This window comes from Eublepharis macularius, chromosome 12 (genome assembly GCF_028583425.1).
Source record: "Eublepharis macularius isolate TG4126 chromosome 12, MPM_Emac_v1.0, whole genome shotgun sequence".
In the NCBI taxonomy this organism is placed as follows: Eukaryota; Metazoa; Chordata; class Lepidosauria; order Squamata; family Eublepharidae; genus Eublepharis; species Eublepharis macularius.
In genome coordinates, this window is record NC_072801.1 from 29,238,446 (window position 1) to 29,260,363 (window position 21,918).

At 55.4% G+C, this 21,918-nt stretch overlaps 2 protein-coding genes across 5 annotated transcripts in view; one reads left to right on the top strand and one right to left on the bottom strand.

Annotated features, from left to right (window-relative positions):
* The first annotated feature begins 9,974 nt into the window (after positions 1–9,974).
* SNN (stannin) lies at positions 9,975–19,095 on the top strand. The gene is made up of 2 exons (XM_054993568.1): positions 9,975–10,050; positions 16,897–19,095. The coding sequence occupies exon 2, from the start codon at positions 16,969–16,971 to the stop codon at positions 17,230–17,232; it is 264 nt and encodes an 87-aa protein (XP_054849543.1). The 5' UTR covers positions 9,975–10,050; positions 16,897–16,968; the 3' UTR covers positions 17,233–19,095.
* Positions 19,096–20,068: 973 nt separating this feature from the next.
* TXNDC11 (thioredoxin domain containing 11) overlaps positions 20,069–21,918 on the bottom strand; it is a 39,927-nt gene continuing 38,077 nt past the window's right edge. For all 4 annotated transcript variants that reach the window (XM_054993381.1, XM_054993382.1, XM_054993385.1 and 1 more), the window contains one exon: positions 20,069–21,185. In XM_054993381.1, coding sequence (XP_054849356.1) covers positions 20,594–21,185 — 592 coding nt within the window. In that variant the 3' untranslated portion in view covers positions 20,069–20,593. The remainder of the gene's footprint in view (positions 21,186–21,918) is intronic.

The following is a 21,918-nucleotide window of genomic DNA, read 5'->3' on the forward strand; positions in this document are numbered from 1 at the left end:
TGCCCGTCGTCGAGACCGGGACGAGGCGCCCCTGTGCGTGCTCAGGGCGACCTCCGCATTCTCCACCACGAGCCCAAAAAGCAGCACTCTCTCGGCCTCTGTCCAGTTTGCCTGGCGCTGGCTTCCGCCGCCACTAGTGCTCTCAGCAGACATGGGGGTAGTGCCCGCTGGAATGTCCGGTCCCCGAGATAAGTGGTGGGAACCAGCCACCTAGTCATGTGCTCACCCATCCCCTCGGCAAGATGGAGGAGGGCACAGGGGGTGCAGGACGGGGAAGGGCGGCTGGGACGGCCCATGCAGCGGACAGAGGACCTGCTCCTGAGCACCACTTGCAACGGGCCGCTGAGACCGGTAGGCCTGCTGCTGTGCGTGGGGGGGGGGGTTCAGGGTGCTGGAACTCAACCTGCGTTCCTTCCAGGCAGGACCTTGATCATCCCCACCTGGTGCCCGCCACTGCCGCCGCGGCTCCCAGCCATCTGGACCAGCCACCTCCTGCCAGCCGTGTTTGTCCGAGCGGCCCTCAGGCGGCGCCGCCTCAGACGCCGCCGCCGGTTCCAGGCCAGGGTGCCATCCCTGCTCCTGGGCGACATGACTTGCCTGGACCGCTTCCGCCTGGACAGGGCAGCCATACAGGCTCTGTGCGAGGAGCTCGCGCCCGCCCTTCAGGGGCAAGCTGCGGCTCCCCGGGGCATCCCCGTCCTCCAGAGGGTCCTGCTGTCCCTCCGCTACCTTGCGACCGGCTCCTTCCAGGGAGTCATGGCTGAGGCCTTGGAGGTCTCCCAGTCATCCGCCAGCCGCTGCCTGCATGCCTTCCTGGACGCCCTAGTTGGTCGGATCCGCGAGCACATCCACTTTCCCACCTCGGAGGCAGAGTTGGCACCCATCCGGGCTGGCTTCTCCTCCTTTGCAGGCTTCCCCAATGTGATTGGAGCAGTCGACTGCACGCATGTGGCCATATGCGCTCCCAGAGAGGAGCCGCAGGTCTACAGGAATCGGCACCGGTTCTACAGTATCAACGTCCAGGCAGCCTGTGACCACCAGGGGATCTTCACGGACCTCGTTGCCAAGTTCCCGGGAAGCGTCCACGACGCACAGATCTTCACCACCTCCGGCCTGAACAGGCTCCTGTCATCATGGCCTGAGGGGAGAGGCTGGCTCCTAGGTCAGGAGTTGGTGGGGGAGCTGTGAGGGGACGGGGATGGGAAGGGAGATCCTAACTCCGCCTCCCCTTGCAGGTGACCGTGGCTATCCATTGCTGCCTTACCTCCTGACGCCATACCCTGCGGATGAGCCCGCCGACAGAGCCAACTACAACCAGGCCCACCGGCGCACGAGGATGGTGATCGAACGTGCTTTCGGTCAGCTGAAAATGCGCTTCAGATGCCTCCATCACACGGGCGGCCGCCTGGCCATGCAGCCGTTCACCGTCGCCAAGCTCGTGGCTGCCTGTGTCATGCTGCACAATATTGCCGTGCGCCAGCAGCTCCCCTTGCCAGCCACAGAGGGCCCAGGCGAGGACCCCTGGCTGCCGCCCGCCGGTCGCCTTTCTCCTGACGCCCCTGCAGAGCCCCAGGAGCATGACCGAGCTGTGCGAGACAGGGTCGCGGAGCACCTGTGGCATGCTGCGCGCTGAGGGCCATGCCTGGCCATGGGGGGCTCGGCCGGCCAAACACTCGCCCTTTACGCCCCTATGGTGTCCCAGGCGGCCCCTCCGAGTCCCCGCTCCCTCAACCCCTGCATGTAGAGAGCATGGGAAAGCCGCCCCGGCCAGCAGCCACCGCCCCCCATGGACGGGCTGCACGGAAAAAGCGGTTAACGAACTTGGCTTTATTCCCAATCGATTCCAGGGCCGCATCAGGCGCTCAGAGAGCAGCTTGCCAACCCAGAACCCCGGCCTCAGCAGCCAGGAGGGTGAGGGCTAGGTAGCGCGTCGGAGCAGGGGGACGCCAGCGGCCCCGCCACGGCATCCCCGTTACAGAGCAGGGGCCCGGCTGGGGTCCAAGATGCCTGTGCCTGGGATGGCATATCGGCAGCTGCCCGGCCGTCTGCGGGGACGGGCTCCAGCTTCGGCCGCTTCCTGCCAGGCCCCTCCACTGGGTCACCCTCTGGGTCTTCAGCGGGTGGCGGGTAGCGGGGTGGAGACCAGGCGGTGAAGCCCCTCCCAAGTTCCTCCTCATCTGGCGAGGGGCTCCGGGCGGGCGCCGCTGTGGGGGCAAGAGGTGGGGGATGGGAGCGTCAGGGCCCCTGTGGGCTCTGGGGTTGTTGTCGCGGCCGCAGGCCGCTCCACCCCACATGCCCGTGCCCCTCCTGTTGGCGAGACTCACATGGTGCCGCTGCCCGCGCCTGCTGGAATGCCCCGTGAACCCGGTCCATGGCAGCTATCCACCTGTCATTGATGGTCCCTGCAGAGGGGGGAGAGAGGGAGGGGGGGCACCCGTTGGTGGCAGCCCGGCATCTGCTGCAAGCTCCTGCAACCTGCGCCTCGACGGAAGTGGCTGGGACGCCTCCGGGCCCTTACGGCCTGCCCTCTGTGGCAGCGGAGGAGGCTCCCTGGATGGCGCCGAGGACCCTGACTTACTGCGCGCAGGGCCCGCAGCCACCTCCTCTTCCAGGAGGTCATGCTCCACCTCGCACAGCGCCGTGTCTAGCCACGCTCGTATGAGGTGGGCCTCCTCCGCACGGCCAGGGAAGAGCTCCTCCAGGTAAACTGGCCGCGCAGTCATCGCACCCTCATCTGCCAGGAGGTCATTCCCGGCAGCCTTGGCAATGAGCTGGGCCCCGAGCCTGGCCGCCCACTGCTCCCGCCACCCGTCGCCCTCCATGCAGCCGGGACCGCTGTGGGTATAGTGTTTCTGTGCTGCCCACCGAACTACACCGCCCGCCGGCATGACCTTGGAGGGTCTGAGATGTAACAATTCCCTATCTTCTGTCTGGCAGCTGCATAGTTCATGGATAGGTTCAGCACAGGCCCCCCCCCCCGTCTCAGACCTGTGGGTTGGAGGGGAGGGGGCCGTGGTGGTTGGCTTCCTATGGCCCCAGGGCCCTCTTCCCTTGCGGGGATGCTGTGCTGCTCAAGTGCATCCTTGCGGGACGTGAACCCTTGGGCCTGGCTGTACGTTGCGCCGTGGGACTGGGAATAAAGCTCATCTACACATGGACCCGTGTCTGCCTGCGATACTTTGGTGAACTGCCAGCCATATCCTGCCCTGGCACCATGAGCGCATGACCAGGCCCGCGGTGACAGCGCATCCCTTCCAAGGGGGGGGGCTTAGGATGCACAAGGACTGGCCAGGGGCCGCTCTGGCATGTCTTCCATATTGCCCTAACGCACCTGCCCTGCCTGGCATGCCGCCCTGTGCTGGGGCAGTCACGCAACCTGCCATCGGGGGGCCCTCACGGGCCTGGGGTAGCCACCCAGCCTGCATGGCCCGGCCGGGGAAGGGGCACGCTGTGGCAGCCAGCCGGGAGGCCTCGGGCTCCCGCATTTTAGCCACTTTGCGCAGCTGATGCGCTCTTCCACTGCCCCTGTGGGCGGGGCCAGCGGCCTTCCCTGCAGGATTGGCGGGGCTGGCAGCCTCGGAGTGGTTCCCCCCCCCCCGGCAGGGCAACGCGAGTGGCCACAATTGCTGAACGCAGGAGACGGCGCCGAGCCAGGGCGGAGCCACGCGCAGCCTCGGACACACCCCACCCCTCCCAACAACCATGGCCTGTTGGCGTGGGAGGCTGGCAACTGCTCCACGGGATTGGATGCGAGGCAGGACGCCCTGGGGTGGAAGGTGTTGGAATGACCAATGGGGCTGCTGCAGACGCCCGAGGGGCTGGACCCACTCTGGGAGGCGGCCGCTCATGGGACTGTGTTGCTGGGGCTGCGGCTGCGATGGGGGCGACCCTCCCCAGGCGCGCGAGACCTCCTGCCCGGGATATGGCATCCGCCTGCCACCACCCTGGATTCTCCATTGGTGGGGGCTAGGGTTCCAGCGAGCGGACCGTTTGCCCTGCCATCTCCCGCCCCCTTGCAGCGGCAGCTCGCACCACCCTCTCCCTGGCTTATCGTGTGCCAGCTACTCTCCCCACCGGGGATTGATCCCCCTCCCCGCTCACATGCCCCGCCCCAACCCTCTACCTGGCCATAGATGCAGGGGGGTTAGCCGTGTTAGCCTGTGGTAGCGAATTCAAAAAGGGTCCCGTAGCACCTTTAAAACTATCCAATTTTATTGTGGCATAGGCTTCTGAGAATCAAGTTCTCTTCGGCAGATGGGTGGTACAGACACTGGTCAAATACAGAGGAGGAGGGGGGGAGGAGGAGGGAGGGAGGGGGCGGGGAGGCAAGACGGGGTGTGTCGGATACATTTGTGGCAATGTGCAGGTGGGGAGATGTGACGGGAGTGTTGGGGGAGGGGCGGAGGACGAAGTCAGACTCGCAGACACAGAAAACAGTTGTTGTACATCTCGTTTTATTGCACTGGAAAGAGCGGGCTTGCGTTTAGGCTGGCGAGGGAGCCGGAGCATTCCACACAGCCCTCCTTCCCGCTCGGAGGGGCGGGGCTGGGATGCAGGCCGCGGCGCGACGGTGCTTCCTGGGCTGCAGCCAACCGTCCGTCAGAGATGTTTGGGGAGGGCAGGGCGCGGGGGAGCAGCCATGCCCTGGACGTGCCTGTGGGGGAAAAAGACACGTGTGGGCTTTGCCTCGTTCCACTGGCAAGGCAAGCCCCACACTCCGCCATCCGGGGGGGGGTTGCACATGGTCGAGGGCAGCAGCTGATGCCTGACGGTCTGGCGAGGATGCACTCAGCCTTGGGAAGCCTTTACCTTTATGGGAGGGAATGAGCTGGTCACAACAAACACCTGGCCACATGTGGTTTTCGAGGCGCCTGCCTCTGAGGCAGCCAGGGGCGGCCATGGTTGCCCCCCACCCCTGCTGGGCCTCACCCAAAGCGGCAAGTGAGCGGGTGGGTTCAGGTGAATGGGTGGTTTGCACTAATCTGCGGAATGCCCCCCCACCTCCTCCTTACCTGTCAGCGCTTCGTCGGTCATCACCAGGTGGGAGCGCCAGAGTCAGGGCACCTGCAAGGAAACGGGAGAGCATGCGGTTAATTTGCAAAGTGTCATTCCCTTCTGCCACGGAAGGGTTAGTTTGTTTGTGCTTAGTTAGAAGCAACTAGCATGCATCAGTTAGCTGTGGAGTCATTCTTTCTATCACGGTAGAAAGAGAGTTAGGCAGACATTTGCACCTCTTCCCCTTTATGCGAAGTTCCCCCAGTTTTTCGCAAAGTCCCCCAAGTGCATTCTGCGCCTGCCAATGTGAATGCCCTCAGCCCGTTTCGGTTTTCAAAGGGGCAATGCCACTCAGCAGACGGGCAGAGCCTCCGGCCGAGTGCTCACTTACCTGGGGGTTTGGGCGGCGCTGGCCGGATGTTTTGTAGGGCGCGGTCGCAGGTGATTGGGTGCAGAGAGGGGGGCTCGTCCACGCCGGGCGCGCACACTGATTGGTCCCCAGGATAGTTCTCATCCTATGCTCCTTCGGGCCATAGGGGCGGGGCGGGGCGCTCAGAGAGGGGGCTGATTTTTCGCCGTTCCATGGACGCCTATGGGCTACGCCTTCTTTTTCCGTGGCGTAGCTTTTTTGCGCCTCTGTGGGCGTTCCCGCTTCTGGAGGAGCTTAGGGAGCGGACTAACTCCGACCCCGCCTTGCTCCCCGCCCCCCCCCCCACGTCGGCGTAGGGCTCTACGCCACTCCTGCGCCGCCGCCCGGGCGCCTGTGGCTTGCACCGGTGCTGGCCCGCCGGCGGGCCAGCGCCGCGTCCCAGCGCGGGCGGAAGGCCACTTACGCGGGCGTACGGGCTAGATGTGCCCTCGCAAGCCTTAGTTCGGTTCCTGTTCACTTTCCGTGCCCTTCTTAGGATTGGGCTGTAAGAGTAAACTGCAGAAGGCATCACTGCTTGGTTGGAAGGGGCAGTGTAATTCATAGTTGCACTACATCATAAGCTTTGTAGTCTTTTTACACACGGTTCTGTCATTCACAGAAAAGGGCTCCAGCAGTGTGAGAATACAAAAGGATTGGAATGAGATGGTCAAAATAACATAAGAAGTATTTTATAGGCAGTCAACCGCAGCTGGTATTCCAAGAGCCCACCTGTTGCACCAGGCTATTTTGTCCCATAGGTAACTTGATACTGCAGAAACGTCTGGAAAATGCAGCACCACACCCCAAAGCAACTAGTGGGAGCTCACTGGAGTCCTCTCTAAATCTGCTCAGCAATGAGTTGGGGCGGGGGGGGGGAGGACCAGAGGGCAGCAACGCAGAAGTTGACCGACCCATGGCAACTGGAACCTGATGTTCAGTTCAATGCTTTGCCTTGCTGATACCAGCTCCCCAGGCAGTGCACTTGTCAGCAGGGTATGTTGGCAGAAGGCAGAGGGGGTGTGGTGGTGATGCCAGTGCCAAACGTCCATTCAGTCCAGCAGGCAGGACTTTTGCCTTTGCAAATGCAGACTTTCCCCTCTCAGTCTTTATGATGGTCACAATCTAGGAAGCCGAAACAAGGATGTCAAAGAAGAAGGGCATTTTGCTGGGGGTTTTCTTCTTGCCTCTTCTAAAACAGCTCGGCTCTTCTGTCACTGAGACACATAATGTCCTTTCAGGAGCAAGGAGTAACCTTTACAAAATAATCATGTAAAAGAAAAAATGGGCTGAATCACAGTGCAGGGATGAAGCCTCCTAACTGGGGAAGGAAAAGCTGTTAAGTCCTGGTAATCTCAGCCAATTTGTCCAATTAGCTGTTTTAAGTAATGGGCAGATGTCTTGAAGCATCCAAACTCAAAAAGAAGAAAAAAATCTTTTCTTTCTCCTGGATGATTTTTTTAAAAGGTGAACTTCATATGTATTGTGTATTCATAGGTATGTCTTCATATGTGAGAAATTTCCCCATGCCTAAAGCATAGCAGGCCAGGCCTGGAAAACCATCTTCTCCCACACTGGCCCTTGACACAACATGCATCAGCATATTATGGGGCAGAACTTCACACCCCAAGTGAGTGGAGCTGGGTTAGCAATTTAGCCGACCCATATTGCAGTCTGGTGTGGTTGCGTCACATGAGCTGATCGGAGCAATGTGCTGAAACTGGGTGCAGTTACATCTGTCGGGTAGCTGTACCCAGGTGCACAGTAACTTGAAGTAATTTTAAACTACACGTGTGTGCACACGCACAAAATGTCTGTATCCCTGCCTGCCAATGGGTTTCATTCTGGAATGAACCCAGTGCTTTGGTGTTGTCTAAGGAAATATAAGCATCCTCTCACAGAGAGTAGACCCTGTGCATCATAGGAATGTCCTGGGGATGGGAGTGGGGACAGAGTGGTACCTAAGGCTACATCTTCAACCTCCCCGTGGCCCATCTGTTGCCCAACTCTATTTCTTCACAAAACAACCTTACCATGGATGGGTTCATGCATGGAAGTTCATCATTCGCTGTTGGTGAACGAGACCTCACAGGTGACTCTGCACTTTCCTTCCCCATTGCCTCTCGTCAGCTCAAACTTTACGCAGAGGCAATTCTGACCAGAGAATCCCCAAGCCTTAATTAATCAATCGGTGACAAGCCAAGATATTTACATGCAGGGGGGGGGCAGGCTGCAGACTCAGCGACCTCTTCAGTTTGACCTCTTCGGCTCTCCCAGTGACAGCTGGCATTTGCCATACCTGCACAGTCCACTGAACATGAGTTTGCCTTTGCACAGCAGCACGAAATATTTGCCACATGAAAGTAACATAGTCAAATTGGCACTTGGTATCTCTGCATGAAAATGTAATGGCTTCCAGCAGTGCAGAGCTCCAGCAGGAATAGCAGGATAATGGATTGATGGCCACTAGAAGGCTTTTCATGAACACGTGCCAAATTTGCAGACAGCAACGCAGTGTAATAGCTAAAAAAACACAGTCAACCTCCTTCAACTTCACAATGTAAAAGGGCTGAGGATTTTTTGATGGGGGTGAGGAAAGGGGAAATGGTCTAAGAGGCCCTAGGAAATAAGATGGCCAAAGCCAGCCTGGACAACATTTGTACCCCTGGCCAGCAGCCAGGACTCTTGAAGTGAAGCTGGGCCTACTCTGGGGACAATTTCATGCCCAAACTCTTTAATCAACGGAAATGTCACTAAGGGGACAGGCTGTGGCATTCAGCTCAGCCCATGGTTCCGTATTATGCTGCCAGAGAGACTGGAGAGAATGCAGTTGCTCTCAGCAGAGTTGGGTTGAGTTTAGTAGGAAGTGCTGGAAACTCTTGCGCTCTTAGGGCCCAAGGCCCGGGACTGGAGGAAGATACAGCTGCCCTTGTTTTGAGAGCACAGACATGCTGGCTGGCATGAAGAGCTGCAGATATGGCGCTGTCAGCTTGACTCAGAGGGGATGAGGGCACTGGGCTGTGCTATGGAACAAGCTGAGTGGCATGAGCCTTGCAGTGTTGGTCAGAGATGGCAGGCCCACCTGTCACCTGTGGGCCAGTCTCAAAAAGGAGGGCAACCAAGCTGATAAGGGGGACAGAACACATTTCCTAAGAGGGAAATCAGGAGAGTCGGGGACTTCCCAGTTTAGAAAAGAGTCAACCAAGAGGTGACATGATGGAGGTTTACAAAATTATGCACAGCGTAGAGAGGGTAGGCGGAGATAACTTTTTCTGCCCCTCCCAAAATAGTACAACCCAAGGGCATTCAATGAAGCTGATGGGTGGTAGATTAGGAGAGCTCCTCCTCTCCTCGCTTTCTGCAAACTGTGCAAAACTGAATTATTCGGGAGGGCTGTTTCACACGGGTAGGAGGGCTGTACTGTAAGGAAATGGTTCAAAGAAACGGATAGGTAAAGGAATAGGGACTGTAGACTATACTGCTGTTTACTGTCTGTTGCTTCTAATCTCCCCTGTCCAGTTCCTAGAAATTGATGGTGGGCACTGCTGCTTTAAATTCAAGTTTCTTCTTATTCAGATAGATTGCTCTTGCTCAGAAACTATGACGGCTCTTGTTGTCCAGTCAGCAGCTGCTGACACTGATGGTTTCCTCTCCTCTGCCAAACACTCTCCCATGGCTAAATGCGCTTTATTGTGTTAAGCTGCAGGCCAATGAGAAGCTGTTGCTGTTCTGCCTGGCCTGCTGCTCACACCAAGCCTCAAGCAAGCCAGCTTTCCATTGACTGCTGTAACAGTATGCTTCCCAGTTCTGCCCTGAAAGGGCCGCTAACTTTAGCATTCTATAAAAACTGTCACTGTATTAGAGTGTCTGGGGCAGGAGCCCCTCTGGACACTGCAGTTTGTATCAGGAATCTTTGCCTATGAGATAATCTGCAGCTCCTCCTACATTTCTTGCATCTGAGAGCTACAATCGCGGAATGGGGTCCACCAGGCTGTTCTCCAGTGTAATCCCTGTTGAAACAAGGGGGGGGGGGACCGAGGACGGGCGGAGAGCATCAACAGTGCTTCGTTGCTTGCCTGGGGGGTCCCGCTTCATCAGTTTCCTGGCAAAGACACGCTTGAACCAGGCCAGTCTTAATTGCTCCTCTTGTGGCTCTCGCTTCGGTTTCAAATTGGGGTGTGGGAGGTTAACCGGCTGGGCTTAGAAGGTTGCCAACCTCCCAAGATTACAATTAATCTTTAGGCCACCCGATCAGCTCCCCTGGACAAAACTGCTGCTTTGATGGGCGGACGAAACTGCATGATAGCCCCACGGCCCCTTCTCTTCCTGCCCTCACCAGGTTCCAGTCCCTAAATCTCCACGAATTTCCCGATCTGGAGCTGGCAAGCCCTCCAGAAGGAAGGCGGGCTCCCGCCGTGACCACTAGACAATTGCTGCCGCGGGGGGCCGGGCGCGTTACGCAGCGGCCGCTCCACCTCCGCCGCCGCCGCCCGCCCCGTCAGCTGTTGCTAAGCGGGCTCCGGCGCCGGCCGCTCATTGGCCGCGGCTGCCCGTAGATAAGGCGGCGCCGGAGCGCGGGGCGGCGGTGCGGGATGTTGTGCGACGGAGGCGGCCGGAGCGGAGGGCAGGCAGCGCCCGGCAGGGCTCCGGTGAGCTCCGCGGCGAGCGGGCGGGAAGAAGCGCTGCAGTGCCAGCGGAGGGCGCCGCTCCTCCGCCGCGCCCTGCGAACAAAGGAAGGGCGCGCGGAGCGGAGCCGGGGGGGCGGGTCTGTGGCCGCCGCCAGAGTCGCCCCCCGCCGCCCGGCTGCTCAGCCCCAGCTGCCCCCGCCCGGAGGCCTCAGGGGGCGGCGGCGGGCCCCTGCGGCGTCGCCTCTCGGGCCCGGGGTGGCCAGTGGTGGGGCGCCCCGCAGGCAGCGGGCGCGACGCTGCCTGTTGCCGCGGGGCGAAGGCGGCCCCTGGGGCCGGGCGGTGGGCGCGCAGCCTGCAAGATGGCGAGCGGCGGGCGGGGGGGGATTTAGGGGCCCGGCGCCGCCCCCTCGCCTCGCCTCCCCCGCTCGGCGCCGCATGCACGTGCCTGACCCGAGCCCTTGCCTAGGGGCGGGCGCGCTCCCGCCGCTTGGCCTGCCATGCCTGCACCGGGGGCGACCGCGGCAGCTGCTGCTCCCCGACGCTCCCGCGCTGCCTCTCCGCCGAGCGGCCGCCGCCAGGGTGCTCTGGAGCGCGCCGGGGCGGATGCGCGCTCTGGCGCAGGGTCCACGGCAGCTGCGGATGAGGCCTAGCAGGCTCGTCGATGGGGCGCGGGGCAGGCGGCCCTTGTCCCCTTTCCTTCGCCGGGTGTGCGGGGATCGACTGAGCCGGGGGGGCGCCTTTGGGCTTTCGGAAGGGCAGCCTGGGGAAGAGAAGCAGGCAGGGCTGCAGCGCCCGCCTCCGTAAAGCCCCTGGGCCGGTGGCTTGGCCAGCCCCTCAAGGGAGCGCTGCCATTCCCACTCGGATGTTGAGGGTCTGTTGGAGGGGGGAACCGGTGCTCGCTTCAGAGTGCTGATTCCTCACGAAGGGCATCGACCCTGGCAGCGGGCTCCCGGGTCTCTTGGCTGCTGCAGGAGCTCTTCCTTTGCTCCTCAGGGAGGAAGGGTGGCATGGGGCTTACCTGGTGGTTTTCTCATAGTCCAGGGAGGGGCTGTTTCCCCACTGATCAGGCCAGGAGCCTTGGAGGAGACAATAAGTCAGTCCCTTGGACAGTCGAGAGGATGGTGCCCCCTCCATCCTGGCCAGCTTCAGAACTAGTGGGTTCAAGCTGTTGGAACTATGGAGAAGGAAAACTGGTTCCTGCTCTGGTCCTTTTGGGACCAGTTGTGTCGCAGCACTGGCAGGGAAACATGGTTTCTTCTCAGTCCTCGTGCTGGCCAGTGCCTTCTAATGCTGCTGTTGAGGGACTTTGGAGGTCTCCGTGGCTGATGCTCTCCCTCCTGCAAGCAAATTGTGACCTGTTTCTGGGTCTCTAAGGGGCTGTACAGATAAAGTTGCTTGTAACCAATTGGAATCTCATTCACCATTGGTGGTGCAAAGTACCATCTAGTCATAGCTGTCTTATGGTGACACCTGCTGGGGTTTTCAAGGCCAGAGACTAGGAGAGGCAGTTTGCCATTGCCCACCTCTGCATAGCGACTCATCTTCTGTATCCCCTTCATGGTGTATCAGCTGAGAATGTGGATAAAGAGGCAGAATGTTAAGCTGATGTTCCCACCTTGTTTGGTTAAGAGGAGGGGCTTGATACATTGGCATCTTTTGCTCAAGGCCAGACTTTGGGGTCTCTGGCTTAAAAGGAGGCCACGGATGGGCCTCAGCAGCCTGTAAGTGTCAAGGATTTAAAAGTGGGCAGCCCATTTTCTAAACTGTGCTCTTTTAGGAAGGGTCTGGCCAAGCCCTGGTACAGAAACCGCCTTGGTCACTCTGCTAAGGTCAGAGAAGGGGGTTGGTCCTTTGGGGACCTCTCAGGCCTGCTCTCCTTTCCACCAGATTCTAGGGACACAGTAGAACATAAGGAGTCAGTGAAGAATTATAGGAAAGGAACTTAATGCAGAGCAAAATGGTGGCAGTAACGTGGAGTGGGATTTGGAAAGAGAAGTTTGCCCTGTTGTGGACAGGGTAACGCTATCCCAGAGGAAGCATGTGCACCACTTGGCGATATTTCTAGATGTCTTGGAGTTTCTCTACACAAGATGAATTACATGAGGATGCTCAAGTGAAGGGTGATGCCACATTAGCCAGGAAGCTGAGTTTTAAAAGACAGATCAGAAGGCTCTGTCAGTTTCACTTCTCTAGAGCCCCCAAAGATAGCTCCTCAGAGGATTTATTTCCTCTTAGCCTCTCCAAAGGGGAGGTGAAATTGACAGAGCTTTCAGGGAGGTGAAGATGAAACCCTCTGAGGAGTGATCTTTGCTGGCTCTAGAGAGGTGAGCTACCCTTCTCAGCTAACATTGCATCTCCCTTCAGTTGAGCGTCCTCATGTAATTCGTCTCATGTAGAGAGACTCTCAAGTGGCTAGGTAAAGGTGTGCCTTTTACCAGCTGCAGTCATTCCTGGAGAAGGCATCCAGATTAGATTGCTGCAACCTGCCGTATGTGGATCTGTGGTGGAAGATTGTTGGCATCTTCAAAGCTTGGCAGCCAGGGCACTGGTGGATAATGAGCACGGCTGGCACCACCATTATCAGCTGTATCAATGGCCCATTTTCCCAAGCTTCCTTTCAGGTGCTGGTGTTATGGCTTGGGTGCAGGCTCTCATCTCTTTTTGCACCAGCTATCTGGGCTTTAAGGCCGAGTAGTGATGCCTTCTGGGGGGAACTGACCTTGTCTGAAGTAAGGTTGGTTGGCACCTGCGGAGGCAGCCTTTTCAGCTGCCTCCCCAGAGATGAGATTGGCATTGATTTCCCCCAGCCCTTCTGAGCCTGGCTGAAAATGGTTTTCTTTTTAAAGTCCTTTAGATTGACTTGTTTGGTGTGGACTGTGCCTAGCAGTGTTCTTCGACCTAAAGTGTCCAGTAGGTTGTGGCTGTGAGTTTGTGGCTTTCTTTTGTCGTTAGCTGTCTTTGGGGCCTTTCAAGCAAATGTTTCTTGCCTAACACTGGTGGGCTGTGTGAGCAGAGGATCTTACGGCTTGAAGCCTTTCGGTTTGCCCAAAGTGTTGGTATCACTGCCTTGTTTTACTGTCAAATGGCATACCTGCTGGTAGGGTGCCAGCTTCAGACATCTGTTCCTGAAGGGGACCCACAGACCTTGGGACATAGGAGAAGAAGCATACTGTGCAGCTGCAAAAATATTGAAGGAGAAAATGGGGGCAGGATTCTGGGTAAAATGCAGTGTGTGTATGTGTGTAAAAACACTGTGAGGGGAGCCATGCCCTTCTGGGACATAGAACTCTGCATCTTCCCAGTTGGGGTCCTAATCCACAGTTGGGTGGTGGTGCAATAGCAGGCACTGAAGCAGGTTCTTGGTCCACCACTGACAGAAACTTTGTTCTAATTAATTCACGTGTCCAACTGGTGGCTACTTCATGTCTCCATGCAAGGTGACTGCAGTCCAAAGGACTGACTATGCAGTGGCTTTGCTTGCTCTTTCTTTAAAATGGCCTCTGAGCAGCCAGAAGTCTGGTTCAGTTTCACATTTTCTGAGTGATGGTGCTTGTTCTTGTAATTTTTCCCAGCCCTTCTCCTGGTGGTACACAGTTTGTGCCGCTGCTCAGGCAGCTACTGCAGGTAGGCTAGTGGGAAATACAGCAGTAAGAACTCAACTGCAGTGGGTTGTCTCAAGATCCTCCAGTGGATTCTGAGTGAGCTCTAAGGTTAGCAGGTGAAATGCAACAGTAGTCCAAGGGCTTCCTTAAAGACTAACAATATGTATGCCAGCATAAGGGTGCCCTGGGACTCCTGTTTTGTTTTGCAACCGCAGTATAACACGGCTGCCCCTCTGGAGTTAGCGGGTGGTAAGCAGCTGGTAGGAGTCCTCCTGGGCTAGAGTTTTAATTGGCAAGAAGACTTGGCTCAGTTAAACCTAAAATGTTGCAGTGCACGGAAGATGTTGCCATAAAGGCGCAATTGTTGCTTGCTTATCAGCTATGCTTCCTTCTTGCTTTTCAGACAGGCTCCTTATGTGGCTTGCCTCAGTCAGAAGCTCCATGCACAGGGCTGGGGGCAGCCCCTGCCCCTCTGGTTTGCAAACCCAAAGTGGGAGTGGTCAGTCTGAGCATGCTGGCAGGGCCAGCATCAATATACCCTGAGGTGGGGCAGCTGGCAGGGCCGAGAGCTTCTGGCAGGGCCCACTGCTGTCAACACACTTATTTGCTAGCACTCCACTATGTTCCCAGCTGTGCAGACTGCCCAGTGCCACTGGGGAAAGAACTACAGGCAGCAGTGAGCATAGGCAGTAGGAGAGCCCAGAAACCAGCAAGGGAAGGACATACAGGGAAGTGGGAGCATGCAGGTGGGTGGGAGGGAAGGCAGGCTGGGAACTCTGCCCAGGCCCCACAAAACCTGGAACCAGCCTTGCATGATGCCACTGCAGAGTGGAACATTTCAGTCCCATTGGAGCCAGGCTAGTGTCTTTCTGGGGTGGGGAAACTGCTGCTCCCACGGGGTTCACAGGCTCCTGTCAGTCCTGTGCATTCTCCCCGCAGTCTGTGAGCAAGTTTGTTCCGGCAGGGATGGGGAGAAGCAAATTCTCTGTGGCTGCTCAGACACGTCTTTCTGAGGGAGTGGAGGTGCGGCCTACCTGTTGCCCCTGGGAAATTTGGCTGGCGACAGAGGCTAGTGTGTTCTCCCCTTGCCTCTGACTCAAGTATATTTCTGGATGCGGAGTGCACAGGTCTCACTGGGACCCATAAAGGATTACTTAATGGACAGTTAATGTAATAATAGTGGCTAGCCAGCCTTTTCCCTCAAGTTGGTTGTAGTTTGTGGATGTGGCCAGTAGCCTGATAGTAGCAGCTTCACAGCCCTGAAGAAAAACTCTAATGCCCCATTGATGATAAATGTCATTCCCATGCAAATAAATCTTCTCATTCCATGTGACGAGGAGGAGAGAAGCAGCTTCCATGTGCAGGAAAGGGAGCAGGTTTTCCTCTTGGCTTCCACAGCCTCCTGCTCGTCATGGTTTCAAAGAGGAAGCCGTAAAAGCCTCTGTGTTGTAGAGATGGAGTGTCGTGCCTAACAGTCTGGCTTCCTTCAAAGGCACAGCCGTCTTTCTGCAGTACCACCAAAGAGTCATAGCAGGATTTGAAGCATGTTTATGTGTAGACAAGGTCCCTTGAGCGAAGTAGGGCTCCATTCTGAGACCTGCTTAGGATCCTGCTGCGGCGGTGGTGACTGTAAACAGAGGCCCACGCGGCAAATGTCACATGGTCTGTTCTGGAGAAGCTGCGTTCTGCTTGGCACAAGTGAGCCTGCGTAAGCATGGGTACAAAAATAAATGCTTGGTCAGCTGGAGGGTGTGCCACAAATGTTCCGTGTGGAGGGGGAGCCTGTGGCCGTTGTGTTCCTAGGTGCCTGTTTCTGAGAGGGAGAGGCATTGGTTGGGAATAGAAATTGCAGATCAAGAGGGTAGGAGGGGACTGGAGAAAAAACATATGGCCATTAAAATATCTGGCTTTTGTGGGGAGGGGAGAAAAGGGGGGCATGTGGATTAATCATCTAGTTCATTGGTAGTGAAAGATGATTTCCAGAACCATGTAAGCAGTGGACTGGTACTAAGTGTGTACATGAAAATTTTAAGACTGGTTGCTGTTATTAAACTGCTAAGCCCTGCATGACTGGCCCCGGTTCTGAATATTCCTAGAAATGTTCTAAACAAGTGAAAGTGAGACTTCATTGAGCTTCTCCTAGCAGACTGGCCAGGTTCAATCCATTGTTGTAAAAATGCCAAAGAGTCCCGTGGGACTTTAGAGACTGCCTTTTAATTGCAGCCTAACTGACTGTAGGCAAGGATTGCAGAGGGGGAGGATGGAAGGCACTTCTCTGCATCCCCTTGGGCTGCTATGTGGTGCCATAGGGCTTTGCCTCTGGGTACCTGGAGTCTGCAATCCAGGCTGAACCGGGGCTCACAGGCATCCAGTGTACTGTCTGCTTACATACCGCAAGATTGCAAAAGGGACAGGGGGAGAGGGTAAGCTGTGGAAGGTTATGGGGAGTGAGCAGACAGGTGTATAAACAGATGATGTCATGTTGAGAAGAAGCCAAGGGATCCGGGCCCTCTTAGCCATTTACTGGAAGCCACTCCTGCAGGGAGGGGGCCACCTTCCGCCCTTCAAGTCACAATCTGTGCTTGGACAGCTCCATGCTTTGGGAACAGCTTATACACAAGAGGGTTGCGTTTCTCTCTCTCTTTAAAAGGAGAAAGGGGCAAGAGTGGTGCAGTTTATACAATATGGGGTGTAAGCTTCCTTTAAAACTTGCCTTCCCCTTCAGAGCCCCTGGAATTTAGCAGGTTGAGCTCCTACTGCTGTTGCTTTGGAGAGAATTTCCCTGCAATGTGGAAATTTTGTGATGCAGCTGAAGCCGGGCTCCTGCTTCCACCACCTGGTAGTAATTGTCTGATGTTACTTTGGAACAGATTGGGGGGAAACCAGGCTGGGCTTGGAGCAGTGGCTTGTGGTATGAAAATAGCAAGTGGCTTTTGGAACAGGGAGGCAGACCTGCAGCATCGGGGCCAGGCTGCAGCGACATGATGGTGGACAAGAGGATGGATTGGTCCCTCTGTGCCTGGAGTGCTGAGAGGGGAGAACACCTTCCAATTAGGGCCTTGAAGGGTCATTGCAGTTCGTGCTGTTGCTGGAAACGTGAGCTTGTGTTTGTGTTTCTCCATCCAGTTGCTGGAAACTTCCCAAGAGACTGGGGAAAAAACACTTGCCTGGCGGTTCACACATTACTCTGATTGCAAGAGGTCTGTTTGCAGCTAGAGGCTCCTGGGGTCAAAACCATAATCGTCTCCTGTTTCTCGCCTTCCAGGTACTGTGATGCGGCTGAAGCTCACTGGCCATTGACTACTACAAGCCCCCGGGACCTCTTCTGGAATTGGCCATGTCGATCATGGACCACAGCCCCACCACTGGGGTAGTGACAGTCATCGTCATTCTGATAGCCATTGCGGCGCTGGGCGCCCTGATCCTTGGCTGCTGGTGCTACTTGCGCCTGCAGAGGATCAGCCAGTCGGAAGATGAGGAGAGCATTGTGGGTGAAGGGGAGACCAAGGAGCCCTTCCTCCTGGTCCAGTATTCGGCCCGAGGGCCATGTACGGAGAGGAAGGCCAAGCTCACTCCCAACGGCACGGAGGCTCATAGCTAACTGGCTGCAGGGAAGAGAATGCTGGATGGCTGGAGCCAGAAGGAACACTGAGAAGGAACTGGGCAGGGGAGGGGGGGATAACCACTTTGTGGAGAAGGCCTGGTCTTGAGAGGAGGCTTTTAGCTGCCTGTGGATCTACATGCACTGAGGCTGCGGTTCCGCATTGCTCCAGGACTGCCCGAGTTGTCTTTTTCTGGCGCAAGGTCCATTGCTGGCAGTGGACAGATAGGGCAACTGGGCTGTTGCGAACAAGGCAAGCGCTGGCTGTTACTTGAATTCTTTACTGAGCCTCTTTGGGACGCAGCTTACCCTTGAAATGTGAACCTGGGTGTGTACATAAATGGGGTGTATTTCTAGTCTGTTCCACAGCATATGGGAATGACATGAATACCCTTCACGTAAGCAATTGTCTTGGGGTGAGGAGACGCATGACCACCAGTGGGATTTCTCCAAAACCAAGCTGGGTGGGGGAAGGGGAGGGGGGCTGTATGTAGGTATGCTGGGGAAGGTTTTTGTAGTATCAGAAAAGGGGTGGGCCTTAAAAACTCACCCCTGCTGGAATGCAGTTTAACTTTATTATTTTGGGAGGGGGGGATAAAGGGAAAAGAATGGAGTTTCAGCCCAGTGACGAGGCAAGTGCTTTGCCCTTTTCCCGAAGTCTGAGGAGGCGCTTGTGATGGCAGTGGTGCCAGAAGGCTGCTGGGGGACTTGGGGAGGGCAGCGGACAAGCTTGCTTCAAGAATCTGCGATTGCAAACGGAAAAGTTCTTTCTCCCGAGCCACCTTCTTAAAAGCGGCATTTGTGTAATTAGTCCCTAACTTACCTAGTTGTACATTGATGTTAACATGTACATCTGGCAGGCAAGATGCTTATGAAACAAGCCCTTGTTTAACCAGTCTTGTGGATTTTGCTCCGCTGTATAGATCTCGGTGTATTTTGTAGATAAAGGCCTTTTTTTAAAACAAAGGGCTTCTGTAAATAACTTTTAAAAACTTTAAAAGGGGAGGCAGGGGAGGGAGAAAGTGGCCTGTTTCTGGTTCAGGAGGGCTTGCTTCTCTTCTTGTTCTCACAATGAAATGAGGTTCTGTTTGTGTCCGTGTAAATTAAGCTCCTTGGTCCTTGGACTCACGCCCTACTGAAGGCTAAAGGCACCTGTTTTTCGATTCTAGACCCAGGAAGCAGAGAAATGGGTGGTTTATGACACCCCTCTGGGCTGCCATTGTCCTGCCACCTCCTTGAACAGCTGGAAGCCTCTGTGGAAGGCAGTTAGTACAGCCCCTCCCAAAGCAGCGATGTTTTGGGGAGCCTGTAGGACACGGGCAATAATGCCCCAGCAAAGGGTGTGGAGCCAGAGCAGGCCTGGGCATCTTAGCCACCCCCTTCTGGGGCAAAAGCAGGCTCACCAAAGCATTGCTGCAGGACCTTTGAGTGCTGGCCTTCCATGGTTCTGGGGTCACTCTTATCTCCCCTCCTCCACAGCTGCAGAATTGATGTTTGAGGAAACAGATGGAATAGAGCCAAAATGCTTTGGGGGCATTAAACCTCCTTTCCCTTTCTGCAAAAAGGCTATACTTCTCCTAGGGCTGCTCCCACACTGCCTGCTGTGTCTCCACTGGACTCTGAACCTGCCATGGGCCTACTGGAGTCTCACTACAGCATCTGGGTTGCTTAGCATCAAAAGGCTGGAGCAGGAGAAAGAAGGGTCTTCCCACTACCACCACGTGCATAGCCTGGCTAGGGCGTAACACCAGCTGGTGGTAAGGCGGTGGGGGCTGCAAGCAAGACCGGATGGAGTGGGGAGAGCGTAAATGAAGCAGGCTCCCTTCAAGCCTTGCAGCTCCCCCAGTTGCCCACTTTTCTCTGAATGCACTATGTGTATGTGGGGTGGGGGGAGAAGGGTAGCAGTTCAATAGGGCAGTGCACAATTGCCTAATTGGTGTGGGGTGGGTGGGGAGAAGGACTCAATTTGGAAGAGGCCCATGGAGACGAGGGAGTCAAGGCTCTGCTTCCTTGCAAGAAATTGAAAACCAGGGCATTCCCTACAGAGAACCAGCTTCTGCTTGAAAACTGCTTAATTGGTCCCATTGTCTAAATGCTCCTAGTATGTGAAAACTTCTGGTGTTCCACCGACACCCTTCTAATCTTACTCTCTGGAGCAGCTGCAGCAAGTAAGAAGCCACCTCCTGAGCAACATTTTCCAACCTTTGTCCACAAAACTGGCTCTCCCTTTGCGGGAGCAACTCCCCTCCCCCTGCACAACACACTCACCTGCAGTGGCTTCCATCAGCTACTGGTTTGGCAGTACCATGCCCAGGGTCCAAGAAAGACTACAGGCAGATGTCCTAGGAGAGCTGGTTGATAAACTAGCATGGAAGAGCAGGCCCTTACTTCAAGATGGAGCTAGAAGAGCCAAGGCTGAGCTCTCGCCCTCCATCTCTACCAGATGAATATACTTCAAAGCAATGATGCTGTTCTTCTCAAATAACATGGGGAGGGGGAAGTGGAATAAGGCTACATCTGTCTTAAAAAATCCAGGGGAAGGGGTCACTGAGTGTCCTCTGTTGGGGGGGGGGCATATAGCCTCCTGACACAGCTGCTAAGGCACCCAATTCACTTTGGACCTTTGTGCATGCACTTGCGTATCTTTTGGTTTCCAAAGTTTCTGAGGTGAGCTGTCCCCATTGGAGAACCATTTCTTTTGCAGCTGAAGGACAGCCCTGAACATTTGGAAGGCTGGGAAAAGGCACTATACCCTTTTAAACATGAGGCCCGTTTGATGTCTGGCAGGGCTTAGCATAGGACAGCACTAAGTGGAAGAAGCAGTTCTAACACTTGGAAAAGAGAATAACAAGGGGGGGGGACCACCCCCTTTAATTTTTCCCCAGATTCCGTTTTACCAAAACACACACACTTGATGCAGCTCTCCAGTTGTGTAAACAAAAGCATCAAAGGTGACCAGACATTTCAAAGAAAGCATAAATTAAGATTTTTCTTGTAAGCTGATGCAGCCCAAAACTGGTCCTGACTGGGACTGGAGGGCCGGGGAAATATCACATGCCCCCTCCCCTTCCATACAGCTAGTTAGGTGACATCAGTACAAAAACTATCAAATTAGTGCAATAGGAAAGTGCAAAAGAAGTTTGTGGATCAGGGTCAACCTTGTGGGCCGAACACCGGATCTGGTTAATTTGTTATAAAAATATTTCTGATTCTCTCTCTCCCCCCCCCGCCTCCCTTTCTTGTCCATCAAAAAAATCTTTACAATGAAAATTCAATAAAATTTGCATAAAGATCTTCTCCCTCAAGAGTCACACTTGATTTTATGGCTCCCGCTGCCCCTACACCTCTCCGTTTTCAGGAGTTACTCTGTCCAGTTTTCTTTGTTGTGTTCCGAAGCTATTCTGGCATCTAGGTGAGCGTTGTCATTCTTTTCTGCAGCCGGGACAACTAGACCTGCCTCCTCCTGCGTAAGGGTGATCTCTGGCTCTACCTTCTCCCCCAGTTTCCTCTCCACCGAAGCCAGCAGGACTTTAAGCAACGTGTTCTCGGCTAGAAGGGTCTTGGAGGCCTCAGCCAGCTCTCGCAGCTTGCCAGCCACTTCCTCCAGCTCCCTTGCCTTCTGGTCATAGAGTCCCTGCACCTCCTCCTGGTGGCTCTGCAGGGCTCCATGCTGTGTCTTCAAGAGGTGGGCCTCCTGCTGGAGCCTCTGCTCTTCCTTCCTGGCTTCTGAAAGCCGCCCTCGGAGCACTGCTTGAGCTTCCCGGAGAGCCTGGATTTCTGCTCGCAGTTTCTGAACCTCCCTCTCCAAGAGAGAGAGGCGGCTTTGCTGGAGGCAGGGCTCAGAGCCAGCCGCAGAGGAGGAGGACGGGGGGCTCGAGTGACGGAGGAGGAATTTAAGAAGGTTGGGAAGGTTGACTGGGAAGTCTTCAGGGAATTTCACGCTTCGGTCCTTCCTAGAAAAATCAGGAGAGGATATTTATTTATAGTGCCATCTTTCACACTGAAGGTCAATTACAGAGTGTAGGTCAATACCGGATATGGTCGGGACATTTAATACAGCAGGGCAAGGATTGCAGAAATCTTGATACGGAGCTGAAAAGAAAGCTGAAAATAAAACATAAGTTGGCATGACATATTACATGTAAAACTATCCATTAAATGCATCCTTACAGCAATAGACAGCACACTGTAGTATAGTCTATAGTCCCTATCCCTTTCCAATGCATATAGCACAGTTGTATTACCTGTGTAAGAAAACCCTCTTGAATAATTCAGTTTTGCATAGTTCACAGAAAGCCAAGAGCCTTCCTGATCTCTTTAGGTAGGCCATTCCATAAGATGGAGCCCACCACAGAGTATGAATGTGTATGGACAGCCTATAAGCAGGGCAGCACCTTTAGAAGGCCCTGTTCAGATGAGTAAAAAGCTGCCAAGGGGTCCCTGCTGCTTCACGGGTGTGTCATAGGCCTTTCCAGAGGGACCAAACTCTTCTTTATAATAAGTCAACAAAAGTCCAGTCACCGGCACCCACCTCTCACATGCCTACCATAGGAATCTACAGTGCACCAAAATAGAAAAGGAAACCAGAACTTCCAGCCCACAAATGCCTTCTGCCTTAATCACCTGACGGTAGGTGACTATGGTAGGTGACTATTGGCAACCAAGCATTTAGTCCAGCAGATACAC